General features: G+C 40.4%; 1 protein-coding gene across 2 annotated transcripts in view; it reads left to right on the top strand.

Moving 5' to 3' along the window:
- The first annotated feature begins 2,730 nt into the window (after positions 1–2,730).
- Positions 2,731–21,412, top strand: part of LOC6568638 (lachesin) — a 77,147-nt gene continuing 58,465 nt past the window's right edge. The window contains exon 1 of one of the 2 annotated variants that reach the window (XM_032740752.2): positions 2,731–3,247. In XM_032740752.2, coding sequence (XP_032596643.1) covers positions 3,094–3,247 — 154 coding nt within the window. In that variant the 5' untranslated portion in view covers positions 2,731–3,093. The remainder of the gene's footprint in view (positions 3,248–21,412) is intronic. The other variant, XM_001994357.3, reaches the window with a different exon arrangement.

The raw sequence follows: 21,412 nt of genomic DNA, 5'->3' as shown, positions 1-21,412 counted from the left end.
TCTTGTCCTTTTTTTGTTTGTTCTCATTTGGTTGGGATGGACTCTGGCGAAATTTGACTAGTACTCAGACAATACTGAGCCGTGGGTCACACACACACACACACACACATACGCTTATATATACCCATATAAGCTCTTGTTGGTATTGTCGGTTCTCTTGGTTTCCACGGCTTTCTCTCAATTTTGTTTTGTTGATTTCTTCTTCTTTTTTTTTGGCTGTTTGGCTGCTTTGTCCAATTAGTAACAGTTTGGGTTACGATTTCATTTCTTTTATTGTACCTCGTTATCCTTTTTATTTTGCGCTGCTTCTGCTTGTACTGCTGCCTCCAGTGCGCAAATTTGATATCCTTGTTATGGCAAATTGTTGTATGTACTCGTACAATTATTTTTGCTGCCACGTTGCCGCTTCGTCGCAGGGGGCATTGCGTGTGCCGTAACCCGCTCGAACCCCCCTCACCGCCTCAACGCCAATGTTTGTTCCTTGCTACAATCTCTCGTTCGCTCCCTGGCTGGCAATCGAATTGTATTTATGTTTATTTATGCTGTTTGGGAAAAACGTCAGTGCACTCGACGCTGTCATGCCTCTTGCGTCCTTGTTCATTGTCCTGGCTTTCAATATTGTCGCCCCTTCGATTATTTATGATGCTCGCTTGCAGCGCGCCGCACTCCCAGCGGGCCTGTGGCCAAGTTTTAGTAGTCATCGTTTGCCCAGTAATAAATTTATGCTTTTTTATTTCCTCCTGTCATAATTTTACCCTCAAATACACACACTCACACAGGCACATACACACACACGCACACACACACAAACACATACCCAATACACATGCAAGCATTTTTATATAAACTGCTTGGGCATTTTTCTTCGCATCGTACTGTATTTTCTTGGTTGGCTCCCCCAGCACCGAGTGCTGTCTAAAAATATTTTCAATTGATAAATTATTTTATGGCAAATACACAAATTTTCTCATACGCGTGTCTTCCATACGAGTGTGTGTGTGTATATATATACACATATATGTGTGTGTGTGCATGCGTGTGTGGTTCGTTTCTTGTTGTTGTGGTTTGGTTTTCGATTTTCCTTCTTAGAATTGGCTCCCTATTTTGGGCGCTCTTAGCTCTTTGCTGCTTATTTCCTTGCGCATAAAAAACTCGGTATGGGCGTTAGACGAGTATGTACATAAGTAATATCCTTGTATGTTCTTGCATACTTCCGACTATATCCTTCAGGCCTTTCTTGTCATTGGCACGGACTTTGGCTGCTCAGGATTCAGGAGTCCTCAGCTGTTCAGCTGCTAACACTCAACTCTGCTGCACAGCTCAAACACATAAAATCAATCATATTTGCTGGGTATTTTCCTTTTCCTTTTATTTTTCCCTTCTCCTTTATCTGCTTGCTTTTTTTTGTGCTTTTCTGTTTTTTTTTCTTTATTCGCCCCTTAGCTTGTCTTTATCTTTTACTGTTTACTTGCGTCCCAATTTGTTGCTTCGTTTGTCTTTTTTTCTTTGTTATGGTTTAGTTTTTGTTTTTTATTCGTTTGTGAACGTTACTGTGGAAGGCATAGTCAACAATATGCTTGTTGACTGTATAGGGTATCTGGCAGTCGGTCTAGTCGCTCATTTTGTGTAGCCCCTATAACAAATGCGAATCAATTTGTATAGCATTTAAGTTACTTTCCCATGCGTAGCCTTTAAAAATATGCTACATTAATTTTAATAGAATTGTTTATGGACAGGGGGCGTGGTTGGGAGGCGTGTGTGTGTGTGTGTGTATGTGTATTTCCATGCACCTAGTAAATGATGCGCAGTTAGTTATTCTTTTTTACTATTTTGTGTGTCATGCATGCAGAACTGCCATGTCATATTGAATAAAGAGTCTGGGCAAATGAACAAAAAAATACAACAAAAATTCAGAGCAAATATCAAAGGGACATAAAAAAGCAGCGAAAAGCCGCGCCAAATCAAAGCCAACAATATTTTTCAGGATTATTTCAGTTGGCTTGCCGTTGACTGCACAAATACACAGACAAAAAAAAACATATACAGGAAGTCAGAGAGAGAGAGAGAGCGAGAGTGGACGTGAGTGAGAGAGAGAGAGAGAGGTAGGATTTTGCCATGCTTTGGTGACATACAACAACAAATTTGTGCTACCAAAATTTCTGTTAATTTGGCAGCGTGTTCTGTGCTTTTTTCAGGCTTGTGACATCGCAACGCTTAGATATTTTTACGCCTTACTTGAGTTTTATTCGGGCCACAAATTTTGCCAAAGAAAAAAAAACCAAAACCAAAACAAAAAAGGCAAACATCATACTAAAAAGATAGAAAGAAAAACAGAAAACAATATATAGACTGCAGCGCCCCTGTGTTTATGGGCGTCCCCCTCACGCCCCATTTGTGGCACTCTGTGTGCAGATATGCAAAACGCAGCGAGCACATAAATTTTAGTGTTTGGTCTACGCTTATTTGCATAGGAATTATGTATTTGGGCACAACGGCTTAGCAGCATTACGCAGCACACAAATATACAAATACACACATATATATATAGAGGAAAAACACACGGCAAAAGGACATTGTGGTTATGCAGAAAACTAACACATATATACATAAATTGTTTTTGCTTCTATTTTGCAGCTATAAATTTGCAAACGCCCCGGGAAAATGCATTGCAGCAGAACAAGCAATTAAAACACAGAGAAACTGAGCCCGATACACACACAGAGAGAGAGAGAGAGAGAGAGAGGGATAGAGGGAAAGTTCTGTGGTACGAGTCCTGTGCCCTCGGACTCGTTGTGCTAAAAACCTATTTTGAATAATTAAAATTCCGTAAGTGTTGCTGCTGATGCTTGCTGCTTGCTGCAGTTGCACTTGAGGAAACGGCACCAACTTTTGCCAGAATCTGCGGCTTCGTGCAGCAACAATGATATAATTAATTCAATGCACCCGAATACGACAGCTTACACACGAAAGTCTTTCAAATCCAATTGAGTGCAACAGCCACAAGAACAAACCACAACAACAACGACAAAACAACAACAACAGCAGCAGAGAAACAACAACTCGAACCACTGAGCAACTTTAGCCAGCTACAAAATGGCGTCACACAGCCCAATGACGACAATTAGCCCCAGCAAGGACAAACGAAGACATATCCGCAATAGCAGGACATATCTGCCCCAAATGCTGCGCCGCACACTCCCCCTTGTCACCATTGTTGCCATGCTGCTGTCACAGCACTGGGAAAGCGGTAAGTTCAACTCTTTCACATACTACAATTGCTCGTACATTTTGGGGGGATTACCTTAGAGATTTATTCTAAATAAATCTGAGGCACATCCGAATGCAATGATCAGATTCTTTTATATACATATATATATAAATATATTTGTTAGAGTTTAATATAACTAACTTTATACGATTAATCGTTCAACTGTACTCATCTGGTATTATCTGGTCTTAGGTTATAAGCATTCGCTGTTCAACAATTTTCCGCCTGTTTTTTCAACAATAAATTTACGACTGCAATATTTTTTAAGGCAAAGCTTTAAAAAAATGGGTTCAAAGCCAATAAAACGAGAGCTGACCTTTCGCCCACAACGTACTTTGACCTTAATTTTGCCGGAAGGGCTAATGTTAAATAAAATCGTAAAAAAAAACGTATTCAATCAATTTTAACACAGATTATTTAAATAGACTAAGAAGCTAAAAGGATGACATACATTAAAATGTTATACACGTGTTTTCCACAATTCTGAATTAAATTTTTGCCATTTATTTTTATAATTTTGATTTGTGTAAATAGAATTGCAAAATGTTTTCTTTTGAGTGCTGGAATTTTTGCTGCTGTTTGTTTCGTTTATCTTGTTGCAACTGCAGAGCATTAAATAAACATCTTTGACAGGTCAATCTGGCAAAATTGAAAAGAGATGAGCAACCGCTAAGCTATTTAATTGACAATGCTGCAGATTGTGCTAGGCACTGAGCATATCCTTGACAATATGCTTGTTGAATTAATCTCATTCGGGCAGATAAATATTTCAAAAGCGAAACTTCAGCAATTAATTTCGCTAATTGCTTTTCTTTGCAACGTTTTTGTTTCAACATGCCAACCATCTGGTTGGTGACGGGGGGTGGTGTTGGGGGTTAAATATTGCTTGGGCAACTGGTTGTCGAGCTTTGCGTTCGAATGCATTTCAAGGACTGAACTTTGGCGCCGCACAAAACTCAATCTGACATTTATGCGAATGTCCACGGTATCAAATAAGAGCAATGACATTGCGAAAAGGAAACTGCAGCCCCCAAAAGACCAACCCCAACGAAACGAAATAACGAGAATCGAGGAACCGAACCAAAAGATTGTCTTGGGAGCTGTTTGCCTGGGTTCACAGACAGTGCAATGTCCTTTTGGCTACTCAAACATTCCAGTGGCTATTAGTATTCATATCTTGACTGAACTAAACGGAAAGCTTAAGCTGCTTGCTGCTTGCTGCCTGGATCAAAAGGGAGAGGGTCGCTTTTGCGTTTTGCATGCATTCTCATTTCGTGCTAGAATTGCTGAAAAAGATGCAATTAAATTTTAGGACAAGGACTGCTACGTTGCGCATGGAATATTCGAGTCCTTTTCTATTCACTTGCTGCACTGCTCACACTATCTCGGTATCTGCCTTTCGCCTGCTTTCGTGTGCGGTTGCAGCTGCTGTCAGTGGCAAGAACGCATTATTAATTTATTTTTCAACTTGCAAGATGAATAAGCAAAGAGCAAAAATTCTTCACAACGACGCTTTTCCCATCTACCCAAAGCAAAATTTGCTATTTAAATGTCGCTATGTGCAGTACAGATCCAAAGACTCCCCGCCAACAACCCCCCCAATCTCCCCCTCTGGCTATTGCCAAGTCATTTGAGATGCAGTTGTGCTCTGGGCAAGTTAAAAAACGTCGACGTGCTTTGACGTGGCTCGAAACGGTTCTTCAATCTGCTGTCCATCATTTGGTTTCCGATCGTGATGACGTCGCCGCTGTTGTTGCAGTGCACCACAAGGAACTAAAATCCAAAAGTGAATAATGAACCGCAAATAACTTTACTTTGTGTTGGCAAGTTTACACAGGCAGCAGTATAACCAAAAAAAACACCACCCAAACCAGCGTCAGTCATTGGCATTGCATCCGTTTCTAACCAAATCCAAATCCGGTTCGTCACTCTATCTCTATGTATGTATATATATATAGATATATATAGCTTTATCTGTCTCTCTTGCTCGCTGTTGTTTCAATTGCTGCGGGACGTTTGTCTGCGCTATCAGCCAGCAGCAACTGTTGCAACAACAGCAACAGCAGCAGCAGCAGCAACTGTTGCAACAAAAGTTGTGTCAGTTTCGGTAACAATTATTTCGCTTTGCAGTTAGTTGAGTTTGAGTCGAGTTTGGTTTGGTTTTGGTTTTGTTATTTTCCCTCTTTGTTTTTTAGTTTTTTGTTAATTTCTACCCGCTGCTCTTGGCTGTTGCTTCAAATATTTGCATTTGCGGCTGCCTCCACTCACACTTCGAGACAAATGCAAGCCAATGGTTATCATTTGGCCTGATGCTGAAGTGCAAATCGTTTTATGAACACAAAACTGATACAGTGCTGTGGTGTGTTCATCAGTTTTTAAATTCTATTCTATTTTATTTTTATTTTTTCATTTTGTTTTCATATTTGTGACACAAGGCACACGCTTGGCATTGCCTTATCTGCATTCCCTGAGGCTGGGTTTTTAGCCAGCTGTCTTGGCCACAAACTAATCAACTTGACATAGGTTACGCTATTACCTGCTAAAACTTTGCCACAAAACTTTCGATTTTGCAAAGTTTCTCCATAGCTGTCCGAGATAAGAGTTCAATGTATCTGAAATTTATTAACTGCTTCGTAAGCACATGCAAATAAATCAGCAACAAAATGATAAATAAAAGAAAAATAATGTTAAGCTCGAAACTTTTTCGAAGGCGTGTTTTTGAGCAAGGACTTTTGGGGACGATAAGCCAAGTCAAGCGTTAAAGTTACGCCCACAAAAAGCCTCAAAGAGTATATTGACATATGACTAAAATGCCAACAAATGTAAATGCAAAATGCTCTCAAACACACGAGATTCACCGTCCCAGCACAAAGAGGGGTGTTTAATGTTGTCGACGGGGTTAGTGGCAGTGAATCATTCTTATGTATTTGATTGAATAGCTATATTTCAAAATTGTAAGCTGTCTAATATGATTACAGGGTATTTTTTTGCATAGCATATGCTAAGACGTAGTCATCAACACTAATAACTAAGTCACTTGAGGTATTTTTGTGTGTGCGAGACACAAACCAATGCTAGACCTTAAATAATTTTTAATAGGGTATATTTTAGTCCAGCATATATGCATATGACAGCAATTAATAATTTTGAGTTTGTGTGACTCTTTACAAGATATCTGAAAGTCGATCATATTATTGCAATTCCAAAACACAGCTAATTTTTACTATGATCCGATTAGAGTAGAGTTTGAAATGAGGTATAGGGTATCTTTTAGTGTGTCACTGCTCGCAGAGTAGGCACTTGTTTTAGGTGCGGCTGTGTCAAGTATTTGCACTTGCGCTAAGCAAAATTTACGCGCATTTGTTTGTACGACTTCAGAGAATTGCTCGACGGCGTTTTCCCCGTTCAAGTGAAAATCGATGAGCTCTGTGTGTGTGTATGTGTGTGTGTGTGTGTGTGTGTGTGTGTGTGAAGTGTGCGTTACGCTGTTGGCATTGTTGTTTAGCCACAATGTTTTCTTTTTTCCGCTCCGCATGGCTTTTTATTGCTTTTTTTCTTTGGCTTTTTTTCTTGTTGCCGGCTGCTGTTGCTGGTTGCTGGTGTCATGAGCAAACGAGCAGCATTTGAGCAAATAAACTAGACCTGCCAACACATACACACACACACACACACGCACACATGCGAGCACAAGCACACACAAAACTCACACATACACAATCACTCGCAATAACAATGGGGCATGGGAAAATCTTAAGCTCCTGGCATCCTGTGGCTGCTGCCTGCCGTCGTTGCTGATGCCATCAAAACTCTCAACATCCTTGGCATGATGGTGCCATGCTCAGCATCAACAACTCAACGGCATCAGCTCTGGCTCTGAAACTCCTCGGGCTCGGTAGACTTCGCTCTAGGACCTCAATCTGCCGTCTGCCACTTCACAAAATGCACACAAAAATCTTCAACTTTATCTCGTCAATAACTTGAAGTGTGGCCTCTCAAGATGTACATACATCCACGTATATATGTATGTATATATAGTTTGGTTCGTTCTTCGTTGTTAGCATCAACTTTTGTGAGTTTCCTGTGGTTTCATACCCAACCCCATTTCGGTGTTCAATCGGTTATTGATAAAAATTTGCAGCTTTACATATTTAAGTCGTGTATTTTCGGCACGTGCTGCGGTTGTATTTGTGCAAAATGTTTGCAAATGATTATTTTATTGACAATTAAAAGATGAACATAAAACGCAAGCCGCAGAAATCCACCAGCCAGCCAAAAATTTGACACGCTGTAAGGAGTCAAATTTGATGGCCATGAATGTGAAGACATTAGTCGCGCTGTGGCAAAGACACCCGACTCTGGCAATGTCTATGCTGAATCCAGGTTGCTGTCAGCAATTCATGTTTATTGCCGCACTTGGCACCAGACAATGCTTTGCCTCATGTCTTACTCCAACGCACTCTCTCTCTCTATATCTTTCTCTCCCTCTCTCATACACTCCTTATCTTTTCTTCTCTCTCTGCCTCTCTCTCTCTCTCTGACAGAGAAGAAAACTCATGCGTTATTTGCAACTTGGTGAAAGCTGCTTTGCGGCTGCCTGGCAACGCCGGACCCTTGCTAAGTAGTTCTCTTGGCCCTTGGCCACTGACCACAGCTTTGATCTGCCCCACTGTTGATTCCACTTACCAACGAGACTCCGCTTCACCATCCAGCTACCCCCAGCATTTGGCTGCCTGTCACTGACAAATCCTTTCAGCCTGAATGACGAGCCACGTCCATCAAGTTCCTTTATTAGATTGATGCACACTTCAATCCTTAGTACTTCTTGTTGCTACTTCTTTGTTTGTCCTTATTGCTCCTGATCATTTAATTGGAGTTATAGCTTGTAATCTATCGATTACAATATTTATCTAAATTTATCGACTTTCCAATTGTCAACTTTCGTTGTGTTCGTCTTCGTCATCGGTTTGGGGAAAAGTTGTTTTGATGTTGCAAGCACTTTATTGTGGCAGCTAAATCTTTTAACTATTGTTTGTGTTTAGATTCGAAGATTGTGGCAGTTGGGTGCACAAACTTTTTTTTTTGCAATTTCTCATCGTTTTAAGTGGATATTTGTTGAGAGCTTTAGTACTCTAGTAAATCACTTATATTTAAACAACTTGAATAACTCGTTCCGTTATTTTTCTTTAATTTAAAACTCTTATCCTATTGCTATTTCTACATACCACTGTAGTAACTGAATATTAGTTAAAAGAAAATTGTGTTCATAGCCTAAATTGTTGCTCATCAAGTCCAGATGTGATCCCAATAGAAAACTTGTCTGCAATCATGAAAATCAAGCTCCGAAATGACCCACAGAATAGTCCGTGTAGATTACCATAAAAATGACGGGAATTTCCATATCTCCAGAAAACAGTCTTGATATTATTAATACTGGAAAAGGAAATAATGTTTCTATTGATGGGAAAGGAGGAGCTAATCAGTTCTAACTAAACCATATTGATAATGTACGAATTGATAAAGGTCAAAAATAATTCGTTTACCAACGAAAAGGTTCTATTTATAATATTTTTTTATGAAACTTTTTGGCATTTTATATGATAGTAAAGGTCACGACCTGTCCAATTATAGGCTTGTCTGTGTAGTCATCCTATACACATTAATAAAAACGTCCATCAGAATAATGCTTAATATATGATTTAATAGTGGGCAACTATTCGAGAGTTTTTCTATTTATATAGTTTTGGAAATTGTATATTATTAATTTCTTGTTGCATAATTGTGCTTTTGGATTGTAGTTCAATGCGCTGTTGATTGCATAATTTAGGACCACAAAGTTGTTAGCACGATTAATGTGCTTCGTAGACTAAAGCAACTGTTTGCTGTTAACTGGGCTAATTGAATTTGGAATCATCAGCAGCCGCAAAGAATCATATTTAGTTATGTGCACAAAAGCTGTGCAAACAAGTTGGTAATAAAATAAAGTGACTCTGAGACCCCTTTGGGTCTGTCTGACATGCGGACTGAAGAGTCGACTAACTGAAGGACTACTGAACTGACTGACTAACGGACAGATTGAGTGACTGACTGCAGTACTTCATTTACAATTTTTGTGCGTCGAAGCACTTTCATTTTGTTTTTCTGTTGCCAGTTAAGGCCGCTTGAAAAACCCATTTCATTACGAGTGGCAGCTTTGGCTTCAATGCGGCCCTAACTAAGTAACTGAAAATGACGACTCTTAATTCCGGCCAAAGGCATCGTAATTTTAATTTGCAGCGTATTAGCATTAGATTTATCAGGCCGGCAGACTAAGTCGAGTGCCTCGTCTAAATTGACATGCCCAGTGACAACAGCAGCCACAATAATAACCGGTGCAACTACAAACAACTGCAAGAGTTTCGTAGCTAATTTCTTGTTGTTGTTGGTGTTATCGTTTTTTTTAGCCTCAATTTTGTAGTCAGCACTCAGCTCTCAGCTCGTACATAAAATATGAAAATTTTTCACACAAAAGACTTTGTTTAGTGCTGGTTGAGCTGCGGCTGCCGGACCCACTTACCAAACAGACTCACTGCATCTGTGGTGCAGTGAGTGGTGGGAGTCTTGGGGCATGGGGCGTGGCATGCGCCGGCATTTTGCCAAAGGATGTTAAAATATTTTTGCAGCTTTATCTTTGGACATTTGTCGACGTAAGACTGGAGAGCGGAGCTGAGGGCGAAGGGGCTTGACGTACAGCAATGTCGGGATTTGGCTGACATTGAGAGCTGGTTCTGGCTGGACCCACAGGGCAGGCAAATAGATTACCTTCATTTTTGCTAGCTAGCTGCAAGCCCGAGTGTTTCACTCTGACCCCTGGGATGTGGCCATTTTGCGGGCCACCCAGTAGTTTGCAGTTGAAAGCAGTTGAAATAGCGGCAGCAACAGCATCAACAGCAGCTAAGAGATAGACGGGTTGCAATGCCCGAGGTTTCTGTTGCTTGATCAAGGCATAATAATTCACTTTGTTTGCCAGTGGCAAGCACCTGGCCAAGGCTTCAAATTAATTTCACCGCATGAGCCAATTCGCTGCGCATTGTTTTGACGGGGGGCATGCAACACAAGTATCAGCCGTAACATCAACAGCAGCAAATCGTTTATCAAAGCAAATAAACCAAAATGGCAACAGCTGAAGTCTTCGCCTTATCGGCGTTTAATCTCTTAACGATAAAATGTTTATTTTGGGCGACACTTGGCTCAGCCACTCAACTCAACACTGAATCGCCTGCTTGTGGTTGCAATAAATTGCCAATGCACAAACACTGCCCAACTCGCAGCTCGCCATACTCAGAAGTTTCGCTTCGGCCGTATGAAAGATTAATTCGCTGATAAGCAGAACTTTGGCTGCGAGGAAAGCGGATTCAGTTCTCTGTGTGTGTTTATCTACAGGCTAATTTAAGTTCAACGCCAGCTGTCGCACAATGGGCGTCAATGAGGGGGGCGTGGCCATCCGCGTTGAGTCAAAGAATAGCTCGCACACACACAGCTGCTTGGTCCTGGCGAGCGAAGGCGCGGCGACTTTATTATTATTATACTCGGCGCAAAAGTGGCAATGGACCAAGAGCATGGACACGCATTTCCACAGACTGGGGGAGGAAGGACTTGGGCAACATTTGTCCAGTTGCTTCATTTCATATTCAGGAGATATTTTTTTTCTGTTTTTCATCTTTTCCTATCTGTTGAACTCTATGAAAAAGCCAGAAATCATTCAAGTTCTCTGTTGATATTTATGGATAGATTTGCACGTTTTGAGCCTTCCAAATGCGGCGATTTGTCAACAAAAATTTCACTAAATATATATACAGCTGGTGATTTGTGGAGAATGAAAGAGCCTGAAGTGGACCAAATAAACAAAATTTTATTTATGTACAGTAATTGGCAGCCTAGCTAGACTTGAACTGGGCCAAATTGATGTTGAATTGAGTTAATGATGCGCTTGCTTTATGATGATAAGTGGGAAGAGGTACAAATAATCATTATTATTTGCTGCTTGAGAAACCCTATTTTTGAGTTGCTTTTATGTACGTATGTATATAAAATACCCACATACATATATTGAATGGCATGACTTAACTTTATACATTCTATGCTTTGAACTGAATCACAGCTGTTAGACAGAAATACAAGAAATAGTAGCAGACTTATCAGCTTACCCTTGACATCAAAAATTACTTTGAAAGTTGTGCTCTTATTTATTTATAGCAATCTTTTGAGATATTGCTGCTTCCATGTAGCCGAGTATATTGTTGATTAAGTATTTTGAAGTTACCTCGTACTAGTTACAGGGTATATTTTATCATTCTTAATAGACCATATGCAACATATAGCTTGAACAGTTTTAGTCTGTTAAATTTACTCTTTTGTGACTGAAATATTCAACACAATTATATTTTTTAAGAGGTAGCTTCCAGCCATTTGGACTTTGTTTGCTAGATTTTCAGTTTTTTGTTGCATAAGTTTTCTAAAGAATTTTGCGCAAAACGAAAGTCGAGTGCAAAGTTTTTCGGCATTATTGCTGGTGAACTGACTTCATATTCCCTGTTTTCCAACTACGCCTGCCTTCTTTACCAACCAAATTTTCTTCTTTTTTTTTTAATCTCGAGTACACTCCGAGTGACATTCAAGCAGACGCCTCATCAGTAGCTCATCAACGCAGGCATCTCAATTTCTCTATTCTCATTTTTTTTCTCCATTTTTTTTCCATGTTTTTAGCCTCGAGTAAATTTTTTTCTTGTTTTTGTTTTCTGTTTTTGTCACCATAAATGACTTTAAAAATGCCTAACAAAGTTTTTAAATTACTTCTTGAGTGGGCAAAAATGGCGAAAATGAAATTACTTATAAAAGGGATTTTAGTCGGCGCTTAAGCGGAGGCAACCCCCCCTCCTTCTCCACACCCACCTATGCCCCCTATTCCAGCTGAATCTTCTACTGTCTTGGCTGAGTGCAGCTGTCGCCTTTCGAGCGTTGTCAGCGCTGCTAAAGTTTTCTCCTCGGCTTATTAACATTGAAAGCTCATTATTAGTTTTTTTTTCTTTTCGAATCCGCCTTGCCATCCCGCCTGCCAGCTGCCTGATGGCCATCGTGTTCTTAACTTGTCTTTAACTCGTTCATAAAAGTTTCGTATAATTTTCATTGGATTTATAAGATGCCGGTACAGGTGTCCATTTTTCAAACTCAAATGAAGCGTGGCTGCAAGTTAAATGAGTTGTGTCCCAGCGAAAAGGTTGCTGGATCCAGGCTGCTCTGTCATTGTAACAAATTATTCGTATGCTGCCCCTTGAAAAGTGTTTAGCTTAACAAATTGTAGCAGCAAATATTTGCCAAGTGTCAGGGATCAGAATTCGGTATGCAATTGGGTGACAATTGCAGGCACAGTTCAAGTGGTTGCAGTGATGCTAGTGTTGGTGGTGCGTCATCTTACCATATGGGCGCGCACTTAATGATATTGACATTAAGTGCCGAGCAACAACCCCTAAGCTGAGCTGTCGAGCTACCCCTGCGCTCTGCCTTACACTGAGAAAAAATAGGCGCAATGAAATTTATCAAATAAAACTCGTAGATTTTTTCAAATTAAGTTGTATGAGTTTATAAACTATGTGTAATATGTGAAATATTGTTGTAATTAACGTTTAATAATAATAAATGTGTTTAGAAAGCAAAAACATTACATTTTAGAAAATTACTTTCTGAATATTGAGGTGAGGAATCCTTGGAATATTTCTCAAAATACAAGACGATAACTTTTTCTGAGTGTAGATGAATGATGTGTGGCAGGACTTGTGAGCCATGAGCGTTGTATATAACAACGCATCGATTGTAAACTCGGCTCAACGCTATTGTCATTGTGATTGTCAACGTTCTTCTCGACGGCTCCGCCTAGCACTCGATGGGCCTAATGAACCATAACGCTTTATCGCCGTTTTGCCGTTACCCAGGTTCCCGTTTATGTCTGTCTAAGTGTGCGATTGGGATTTAATTTGATTGCTTCAATGCCTGCCAGCTGAGTGTGCGAGTGTGTGCTGTGTGTGCTGTGTGTTTGCTGGGCGAGTGTGGCATTAGCTTGTGATTTACTGTATTATTTAGTCTTACTTTGTTTTACCGCTTATTACTTTACGCCGCTTCCGCCGTATATGGATGTGTGTGTCTCTCTCTGTGTGTGTGTGTGTTCGAGTGTGTGCTCTGTCATAGTAGAACCCACACCCTTAGCCATAGCACCTCAACCACCCTTCGACCAATGAGGCGTTGACATAAAAGAAAACTCATTGGAAATCCTTTCTGCATTGATTGATAAAGTGCCTTATGCGAGGATTACGGCGACATTGATTTACTACGCTTTGAGGATTTACTTTTTCTTCTTTATTTTTTGGTTTTTTTTTTCTCTCTCTTCTTTTTTTTTATCGCTTTTTTTACTCGTTACTTTTGTTGTTATTGTGTGGATAGAGGAGGCAGCTGCAGTCTATTTGGCTGCCATGCCAACTAATTGGAAGTGAAAACTGTAAAAGTCTTGTGCTACAACTCATTAACTCGGGCGAAGAGTCGTGGCGATTGTAGAACCACAAGTAGAGTTGGACTGCATTTCACAAACAGACAGTATGACAAACATACAAGTTAAATAGTAGTCAAGTTGTAAAATTTGCTGACATTTATTTTACACATTTTTAAGCCAATGAAATTCGATGGAATTGCATACCATTTATGTAAATTAGCATTGCAAATGCTGAAATGGCATTTCATAACCCTAATACCAGTTTATGTTTAACACCTACTTCGATAGAAATATCAATGTTTATCCCAATGCTCAATACTTATGAATAATGCAAATGAAATTTATTGAATTGTATTTTTGGTATTCAATTCCTGCTCGAAATATGCGAAATAGTATTGATAACAAATACTTAAAATAGTTTTCCATTTCCATACAGAGCGCGACTATTTTATTTTGCTACATAATTATAATATCAATATTCTTATCATTTTCATAAATGGCAATTTTAAAAGTTATATATTTGAGTAAAAATATATTAAATTAATTTCTTAATCAGCTCAAGTCGAAAAAAATAATGAAAAACTTCATTCAGACCTGACCCAAAAGAAAGGACGACTCCAATTTAATTCTAGTTGAAAACAGTTGGTGGATGTGGCAAAATATTTGGGATGTTTGGCGAGTTGTGTAGCTTATGAAAAGTATTTAAAAAGTAGTATGAATGCAGCCTTGAGGGCAAAAGGTGTTGAATTACATTTGAAAACTTTATTGTTGAGCTTAAAAAATGTTGGCAGCATTTTGTGTGCAGCCAATTGTTTAACCAAGTTGGTTTGGTTGGTTTTTGACCCTGTTGTGCTCTGCTTTGGGCTCTTTGGCCACTATGCTTGCTGTTGGCACTGCTGCTGCTGCTGCTACTGTTGCTATTGCTGGTGGTTATGTCAATTAACGCCCAAGTTGTAAACAAATTTCGCACAGTTGCCGCCGCGTTGCGCAATGCACTCATAAATTGCACTTAGTCAAAGTTTGCCAGCCCACTCAAAAGGAGAGTGCGGGGTTGTGGAAGAGGGGGGCTAGTGTGGGGTGTGGCAAGGCCAAGTTGGCCAAGGATGAAATGCTATTAGCTGTAGTTGCACTAAACAGGCAGCTGCTGTTCACTGAGCTGTGATTAATTAGCAGAGAGCAGAGCTTAAGGACAGCAAATTATTTGAGTCCTCACAATAACGAGGCGAAACTCTGAACTTGTATGTCGTTTTACCCCATAATGTGTTGGCAGCCCGTTGAGTTATGAAGATGTAATCAGCGCGCGAGCCTGGCCAAGTAGTATTTGCTGTATAAGCCACTTTGCATAGCTCAATTCTTATTTATTCAGAGTTCAGCCAAGAATCTAGGCAATTAACTTGGCATGTCCTTTTGCCAATATCCTGTGCCAATCCCCATGGCTAACACAAAAACTTTGACACGATTTCAAGTTTAAAATCCAATCGTAGAGGGACTGGGTGGTGTTGGGGGGCAACAGCAGCTAGATTATGTACCAAATAATACTTATGAACTTATTATCTTGTTTGTGCTTCATGCCACGCCCCCTACCCGTCCAGACCATAAGCCAGCTGCTGCTGTTTAGCATGCACACCACGAAGCAACTTTCCTTGCACTGGGGATAGAAATTTAGAAGCATAACTTGGCGCTGTGCTTTGGTCCGATATTGGTCTTGGCTCCGGCTTTGGTTCTATTCATTTGTTGTTATTGTTGTTGCTGCCATTTGCCATTTGCCGCTTGCCACTTTCCATTGTTGGCAACTTCAATGTTGATTCTGTGTGGCATAAACTCTGTAAATAAATTTCAACAAAATTGTATAACAATACGGCAAAACACAGGCCTCCGGGGTAAAGGCAAACGTTGATTTTATATATATATATATTTATTATATATATTTATTTTTTTGTTTATTGTTGGCCGTCTAAAAACAAATACAACTAGGAACTTGACATGTCTATAACAATGAGAACAACAAGTAAGAACAAATATTATTGAGAGAATGAAGATTAGATGCACTTTATTTAAAATTTAGTTGTGAATTTAAAAAATTGCACAAATAAAACAGCTCAATATTTGTAGAGAAAATTACATTATTTTATTTATTTACCAAAATGAATGGAAAGAACAACAAATATTTAATCTTTTTTTTTTTTGTGGTAAATGCCAATATTTGGTGAATATTTTAACAAGAGTAGTTGAAGTGTTTGTTGGATATATCTTAAAAATTTATTGCTTTAAATATATTTTTTAAGACAGGTAAATGATTTACTGTGACTTATTTACTGTTCAAGGCAAATATCCAATTGAGCCCTAGTTAAATTTAAATATTTGGTATCTGAGAATTGGCTAAGCACACAGCCAGACAGAATTCGAGTACCCTCGGCAAGTGTGTTCAAAGATTGCTGACTGTAAACGGTATCTTAGCCAAGCAAATACAAATTCCGGCAACGCTAGGCTAGCTTTAAAGGTATTTCTGACGGTTGGTTGAGTCCCGTCGTTCAGAATGCCAAAGAAATTATAAAAGTGCCGCTGGTAATTGTGCGTTGAAAGATCTGAAACGCTTTTCGGTTGCTCTCCTGCTCTACCATCCTCAATCTCATTTCCACTGTGTACCCTGTACCTAATCCAATAAGCCAACAACAGTTTTCTTAAGTAATTTGCAACCCCTTTTGCACGTTGCACCCCACACAGGCACCCACACACCCCACATACCTCTCTTGTATGCTACGCTGTTGCTTTGCTTTGTTATGCCGTTTAGTCTCGTAAATGGCGAACAATGTTGCCAGAAACAGTAATACAAGAGGGGGGTTGGTGGGGAGGGGAGTAAGGGGCATCACTCTTTGTTGCGTTCAGCTCGCAACATGCTCGGCATAGTTGCTTCAAGTATTTTGTAGCTTCTGTTTGGCTTTCAGGCTGTTGGCGATTCTTGCCTTGAGCTCGCTTGCTTTTTTTGTTTTCGATTGCCACGCCCCACTTAACCGCAGCTTGTTCGTCTGCCTGCAGCACAGTGTTTTGTGTTTAATTTGAAGTGAATCAATCAAACGTCTGCTTCAATAACCAAAATTTTTAATTAGTAAAGCAGCACCAGCAGCAGCAGCAGCAGCATAAACTAAAAATAGAAAAGTTTTCGCAGGAGCGCGAGACACGTTGTTCCCTTCGGGCACATTATCAATTTGCTGGCCATTAAGAAAATTATTTGATTCTTTCTTTTCGCTTTCAATTTTGGAAAATAGAAAAACAGAAACAGTAAGCGAAAAACATGCACATAAAAGTTAAGAGCCCGGTCCAAGACTACAAATTGTTTTCAGTTATCAGGAGCTGGTGGGTGGTGGTGGGCGAGCGGGTGAGTGAGTGAGGGGATGAGTGGAACTCAGCCTCGACGTTGGCTTTTATTATTGCTTTTTTATTGCGTATTAATTTTGCGTGCTTAATTTGCCGCTGCTCTGTGTGGCAACAAGGCGGGGAGGATGGTGGTGGGGGGGCGTGGCCATGCCCCATTTGTTGCTGCTGCTGCTGCTGCTGTTCTTGTTATTGTTGTTGTGCTTGTTTGCTGTGGGTTTCCGGTGCGAAGGGTTTTCGCTTGTAATTGACGCTGTTGCTGCCGCCGTTGCTATTGCTGTTGTCGCTGCTCATTTTAATGGCAAGAAATTGAATTTTAATTAGTAACGAGGAATCTGTTACGCATCAGTTTGTATTTAATTTAATTTCTTAATTAAAATGCGCGGGCATGTCGGCATAAAATCCAACGACCGGCCAAGCCCATCCAACTAAAGCCAAGCCAAGCCAAACCATGCCAAACCAAGCCAACCAACCTACCAAGCCAACCAACCAAGCCAACCAGTCAACCAAACGACTCTGTTCTTTAACATCATCAAAGAAGCGAAAGCGTAAAAAATGAAATGCATAAGGCCAGAAGGAGAAAATATATGTACTTCATCTTGAGCTGGACGAAGATTAAATTCCCTTGCATGTAAATTAACTGTGCCAATGGCGGAAGACATATTTCCCACAAATTGTTCTCACAAGTCGAAGAACTGACATAGACATTATGCTTAGCACTTATTGCTAATTCATAATTTTGTAAATGCATAATTCATTTAAATTGCTGTGCAAGAATCTTAATCAACATAATGCATTGCAGACCTAAGTTATTATTATAAATTAAATAAAGAGTTGGTCAAAGTCGGACTGAAAATTTGAACAAAATAAAACAGATATTGAAAAGCCAGATATCTGAATGGTCATCTATGGTCATCTGATGTCCGTAAAGAATTAGTCTTATGATGTTCGCTTAACGCATTTAATATCCTAATCAGCAAAATGCGTTTTTTTTTTGTGTAAATGTGAGCAAATAATCAATGCCAAATTATATTTTGTATTTATTAGAAAGATCAGATGATTTTGTATGTAAAACCATAGAAGATTTTTGCTAAATTCATAAGCTGGGACTTTTGTATAAATATAGCTCGTTAACCTGCTCAGACTAAGCAATCGCTTTAATATGCCTCAGACATATCGTGACCTTATATAAATGCCCTCTGCACGAGTACTTACTTAACCGAAATACCAAAAAAATTATGGCCAAATAATAATACTGTTTTTGTTTTTTAATACAGGCTTGGGCTTGGCATAAGCTTTAAGCAGGCTCTTAACTCAACGACCAGCCCACAGTTTGAATTTCTGACCTGTTTAGTTGTTGGCATATTTCACTCAGCTTTTGTTTGCGCTGCTGTGTGCCTGGGTTGCTGTGGCTTAAACTGTGGCAAATATCAATGGGGAAAAGCTGTGCACGTGTCGCTACTCGTATGATGTGCCATGCCACCGCAGCACCGTCGCACCCTTTGACCTGGCTTGGGTTGGTCTCCTGGGTTGCTCAGGGCTACAATTTTGTCTTTAACCTTTTTGTGTTGCCTACTTTTTGGGGCACAGATTGTACTTGCAACTTAAACAAGACTGAGCGAGCGAGAGAGAGAGAGAGAGAGAGAGAGAAAGTGCAGCCAGCGTTGCCATATCGCAGGCCAAATTCAAGTACGAATGAGTGTGTGTGTGTGTGTGTGTGTGTGCCGAGTCTTTGGCGACCTCTGCAGCAGCAGCAGCAGCTAGTGAGAGGAAAAAATAGACATGCATAATACAAGTGCATTAGTGTCTGGCACAGCACATTTCTTTATGCGGTGTCCATAAATTGTCGTATTTATATAACGTTTATATGACACCCCACCCCACATATCTGGTTCCACAGACACACCGACCCTTGTGACAGTTGAACAATTTTCGTTCGGTCCAATTCCGCGGCTGCATTTTTGTGGAACTTAAAGCGACTTGCTACGCAAATGAAGTTTAATTAAGTCGGCATGGCGGAAATCGGGTTTGCTTTTCAGCCAAAAACTCGACGTGCAGCAAAAAAAAACATGTGGCACGGTCTGTTTGTTGCTGTCGTTGTTGCAAGATACTAGGCCACTAATTTTAGGGGGCAGCTGAAAGGGGTGTTGGGGGGAGGGGGGGAGGGGGGGCCTACAACACGACTGCAGTGTGCTGCAGTTACAGTTCTGTGACGCCAACTTTGCTTGCCAAACTTTTTATTGGCACATATCCTGCAGTTGTTTGCGTTACTGCCGCTGCTGCCACCGATGCCGGTTTGTTGGCAGTGCCCGTGTTTTGTGGCAACAAACTCGACTTAAATTAAAATGTGCATTGTTTTGTGCCCAAAGCGCGCTCACGAAGAGTTTTCAAAATAGCATTTGCATATTTTGTGTGTGCGATCACAGTGTGTGTGTATTGGTCTGAGCATGTGCATGTGTGTGTGCGTGTGTGTGTGTGTGTGTGTGGGCTTAAAGCCGTGCTCTGCTTGAGTACTTTATGCGCCAGCAAGTGCAACCACTCGCTGTCATCGAGCCAGGACAAACAGCCAGCCCGTCAGCCATTCTGCCTGGCAGCTGGCCTGGTTGCTTGGCATGCGGTTGCAAATATCCTTGCACGCATCAAAGGTCATAGACGGGTCGATATAAGAGCCGCTGGCATCAGGCTGCAGACTTCGTCTTGTTTGCTGCCTTTGCTGCCTCTCGACTTTTGGGCAATTTGTGCGCACATTAGTCGCGTACGGTGCTGCCTTGAATTATACTCTTGAGCATCATTTAACAGAGAAAACAATAAATTAAATTATCCGGACCTACAACAAATTTGGCTTTTCCTTGAGTTTCCTTTTGCCTTCGTTTCGTTACGTTTTCTTTGGCATTTCCATTGCTTGCCTTTCCGGCTTTTGGCCTGGCTGCTAAACTCATAAGTAAGATCTACACACTTGATAAGCGTTTGAACTCCACATCCGAGTCGAATTTCTAAAACACTAACTCACACAAATAGACACGTACTTGCCACACCACATACAAACCACCCACACATACACGTGCTGGCACACACACTCGTACACACACACACACACATGCATAGTATCCCAGTATCCGGTAGCATATCCGCTTTATTTTGGCAGCCAACGTATTCCAATTCATTTGTTTTCGATGTGCCTCTTAAGTCTGCACGCACACACACACACACACACACAGCACAGCCACTTGGCATATAAAGCAGAAACAGCAGCAGCAGCAGCAGCAGCAGTCGACCCGGCATCAAAAATTTATAACATCGATTATTTCCTTTTCCACACTAAATACTAATAAATTAAATTGTTTTTTATTTCTCAATAAATTTTTATTATTCTGCTACTTTTATACTTCATTTCGCTTTTGCTATCGCACTAGGTGTCGATTTAATGGTCCCAGACCCACAAAACCCAAACTGTTCCCTTCTGCTCTTCCAATGCCTGCCTCCTGCCCCCTTTTCCCTACCCCTTGCCACTTCCACTATACCAATCGCTATTGCCTTTGGAGCGCTGCTCATTCAGCATTCGGGCTTAAGGTCAATTTTTGATTTCCGTTTTCAAATTGCTCAACGCACACGCATCCGTTTCCGACAGTATTTACACCTCTCTCTCTCTCTCCCTCTCTCCCTCTCTCTCTTCTTTTTCTCCAAACTGTCTCTCTCTCTCTCTCTCGCTCTCACTCTAGGTTGCTACTTGTGTTTATCTGTATCTGCCACTTTGATTTGTTTTTCGTGCTTCATTTGATTCGAGTTGGGTCCTGCGTAGTTTCAGACAGCCATTTAATGAGTTGACGCTTTGAATATGAAAAGTTTTCGCTTTTAGTCCAATTTATAGCATTCATTCCCTTGTCCCTCATTCCTCTCTCCATCTCTTTCTCTCTCTCTCTCTCTCTCTCTCTCTCTCTCTCTGCCCCTGCTCAGTTTTAGTGTGATTGCTAATTTGTAATTTACGCAGTCGACCCACGGCCGATTTTTGTTTTGTTTTTTTCTTTTTTTTTTTTTTTTGCCTGTTTTACTACTCGAAACGCATTGCCAGACATTTCCGAAATGTTGTTGTTGTTTTCTGCGTATAGCTGCCAAATGACCGTAAGTGATTCATTTTGCTGCTTGGCCACTATTTAGGCTCTTGAGTTATATTTTATTTTTGTATGTGCGCTTTTTTTCCCTCGTTTTTTTCTCTCATTTTTGTATAGCGCCCTTTTGCACGTAGGTCATCAGCAAAT

This window comes from Drosophila grimshawi, unplaced genomic scaffold, assembly GCF_018153295.1.
Source record: "Drosophila grimshawi isolate 15287-2541.00 unplaced genomic scaffold, ASM1815329v1 contig_311, whole genome shotgun sequence".
Taxonomy (NCBI): Eukaryota; Metazoa; Arthropoda; class Insecta; order Diptera; family Drosophilidae; genus Drosophila; species Drosophila grimshawi.
Note: the sequence above shows the minus strand (reverse complement) of the source record. Positions and strands in the feature narration are given on the sequence as shown.